The 2,963-nt window shown below is 44.8% G+C and overlaps 1 protein-coding gene across 1 annotated transcript; it reads left to right on the plus strand.

Annotated features, from left to right (window-relative positions):
* The first annotated feature begins 452 nt into the window (after window positions 1-452).
* On the plus strand, window positions 453-1,177 carry LOC119298254 (putative defensin-like protein 157). Its single transcript, XM_037575725.1, has 2 exons — window positions 453-566; window positions 838-1,177. The coding sequence occupies exons 1-2, from the start codon at window positions 512-514 to the stop codon at window positions 1,026-1,028; spliced, it is 246 nt and encodes an 81-aa protein (XP_037431622.1). The 5' UTR covers window positions 453-511; the 3' UTR covers window positions 1,029-1,177.
* Window positions 1,178-2,963: the final 1,786 nt, after the last annotated feature.

The following is a 2,963-nucleotide window of genomic DNA, read 5'->3' on the forward strand; positions in this document are numbered from 1 at the left end:
TATGCCAGCCCCAAGTAAAACATCACTACCAGTCTCGACGGGATAGACCGTCGGTGATGTGTTGCTCATAGGACGCCTCGATGAAGTCTACACGACTGGTTGGCCGGTCACTGTTGTTCCTCGTTACTGACCGGTTAATTAAGTGGCCTGTGTGTGATAGAGCAGTCATCATTGACCCCAAGGCACTGACTGGCTGATACAAATTGTTCCGTCAGTGTTGTTCGGATATGTAGTAGTGTATTACATCTAAAATTAGCACTATATAATTAATTGAGAAGATTGCCCACAAAAAAATAAAATAACTGAGAAGATAATTAATACAATTAATGAAGAAAATATTTACTAAAATTAATACAATTAATGGAGAAAATGACTAGCCAATTAATCAGATAATTAAACCTTCACTATAAAAGGACCCATTGGCATATCATATTTGCTCTCAATACGGAGATACACGCCCCTAACATTGCAATACAAGGTCAGATCGAGAAAAAAAACTTTGTAATACAAGATGAGAGCTACACAAGTTCTACTCCTAGTCCTTGTCCTCTTCGTCCTATCCCCAGGTAACTACTACTATAAGTCTATAACTACCAGTTTACATTTTTTTAAAGATAGTTTATTGTTATTGTTACTATTATTTGAGAGGGCTAGTCTAGACAATGGATATCTGTTTACAAAACACTAAACGAGTTACTGAATTCGCCTTGATCTGCTCTAGGATTCTTGCGGCGTGGGTTTAAAGTTTGTCGAAATCCAAAACTGCTCCCCAGCTAATTTGTGTTCTTCTCCTTTTGGTCTGTCATAAACATGACCGTGATTTTTATGTATCTGCAGATCTGGCAAAGGCTAAGCTGCACTGCACGGATTTCATCATAGTCAACCAGTGCGACGTGGACGAGATCACATGCCAACATTACTGCTACAAGCAGTTCAATGGAACCGGCAAGTGCATCCCCAACAAAGGATGCCAGTGTCATTTCTGTTATGCAACTCCACCCCAGCCATCCCCTGCTAGCAGCTCCTAGTCGTAGTTTTCTCTGTAATTTTCTGTTTCTTCAACAGTTATGAACATGATTCGTTTCTAGTGCAACAACCATGGCGCCATAATTAATTACATGTACTGTGGCCTATACTGCGAAGTTATATGTTAATGCAATGCCTGTTTTGCTTTATATATAAATGATTGTTATAGTCTAGGAGCGAGAATACATGCCATAAAAATCATGTTTATTATAAATGTTTTGGTTTATGTAAATGTTTGTTATATATAAGGGCAGAAAGCTATGCCAAGGACAGAGCACTTACTGAAAATGAATAAACTCATATGTAAATTAGCCCCAGAAATTGATTTTTTGTTACTACTGGTTAGCTTCAGAATTGTGGAGGCAGCAAACATATATGTAGCTGAACTGAACCTGGATACAGTTAGCAGGCAATAATATAAACACTAGATTTTCTACACTGCATAAAGTGGATTAGTAGCTCGTGATGAATATATATAAAGCTCTTGATCTTCGAGAGGCGTTGATCTTTCATAACTGGATCGCATCCTAGCCATCCGTCTCCCTGGTATCCGTCGAATTCTCAAGAGAAGGTGTCGATTTCTTCAGGTGTGTTCAGAGACAGGAAGTTCAGAGAGCTAGTGTAGTGTCCTGACAACTGAAGCTGAAAATTTTGAGCACTCATTCGGTTTAACTGAAACTAAAACAGTCAAACATACGAGGTAAAACCAAAGCATCAGGAAACAACATAATATTATTAACGACTCCGACTGTGCTTTAAGGCACCCCAAATCATTTACCGACGACAAAGGACTGAAAGACATAAAAGGAAACAGCCACGAATCAAACACTTGGTTAAACTGAAAGTGTAATGAGCCAAACACTTGATGCAAAACTGAAGCGTCAATTGATTAAACCATATGATTAAACTGAACAGCAAGGAAGCTTTAACTCATCTAGTCATCTGGTTTAACTGAAAGTGAACCAGTCAAACACTTGAGGCCAAAAACCCAAGCGTCAGAAAAGAACCGAACCAAGATTAACGAAGCAGACTGCACACTGACATCCACAACAAGTACAGGCATATGGTTTCATTGATCTACTCAAGTACTATGTATCAATCGGCACATTTCACCACATCACTTGAACCATTCTGTTCTGTCAAAACATACAGAAAGGCTCGGCAGTTAAGCTGCCTTCTCCCAGAGTTCACAAGACATACAGCAGCATTGGATTGAATGAATACACCATCAGAATACACTCAGCAGTAACAGTCCTAATTAGCATGAGACGAGGAACGAGAAGAACGGATGGACGGCCGATATAAGCTAGCTCTGCCCTGGCGGTGGCGGTGGCGGGCAGTTCGACGGCCGGTTTGCTAGCTCGGTCGTCGCCAGCTGCGCCGCCAGCCAATCCTGGAGCGCCTTCACACGGGCAGAGACCGCCGCCTGAACCTGAGCCGCACCGGCGTTGCTGGTCTGCGCGTAGTTGTAGCAAGCCTGACACGCATTGTTGCTGCCGGAGTGGCCGCCGCAGGCCCCGCAGATCGGGCCCGGCCAGATGGAAGAAGTGTTGTCCAAAATAGGTCTCGCCGGCGCATCCAGATTAGTCAGGAACTGCTGCTCACTGGTAGGGACTGCCACTGCCCCCCGAGGCGCACCGGCGGCGGCGTAGTTGGGCACGTTGCCGATCTGCAGTTGCTGCGGAGGCGCGCTGCCCAAGGGGTTGCAGACCCTGCACGCATTGTTGTTGGTGCCGGAGGGGTGGCCGCAAGCCTCGCAGATGATGGAAAAGGGATTGTTCAGAATATTCTGCGCCACCAGCATCGCTGCATCCAGCGCTTCAAGCTCAGCCTGTAAAGAAGGCTGCTGCTCCCTTGCCCGTGAAGAAGGCTGCTGCTCCGGCACCGCGCTGATCAGCCCGGAACTCCGAGGCACGTTGCCGATCTGCGGTTGCTGC

Source organism: Triticum dicoccoides, chromosome 5A (genome assembly GCF_002162155.2).
Source record: "Triticum dicoccoides isolate Atlit2015 ecotype Zavitan chromosome 5A, WEW_v2.0, whole genome shotgun sequence".
Lineage (NCBI taxonomy): Eukaryota > Viridiplantae > Streptophyta > Magnoliopsida > Poales > Poaceae > Triticum > Triticum dicoccoides.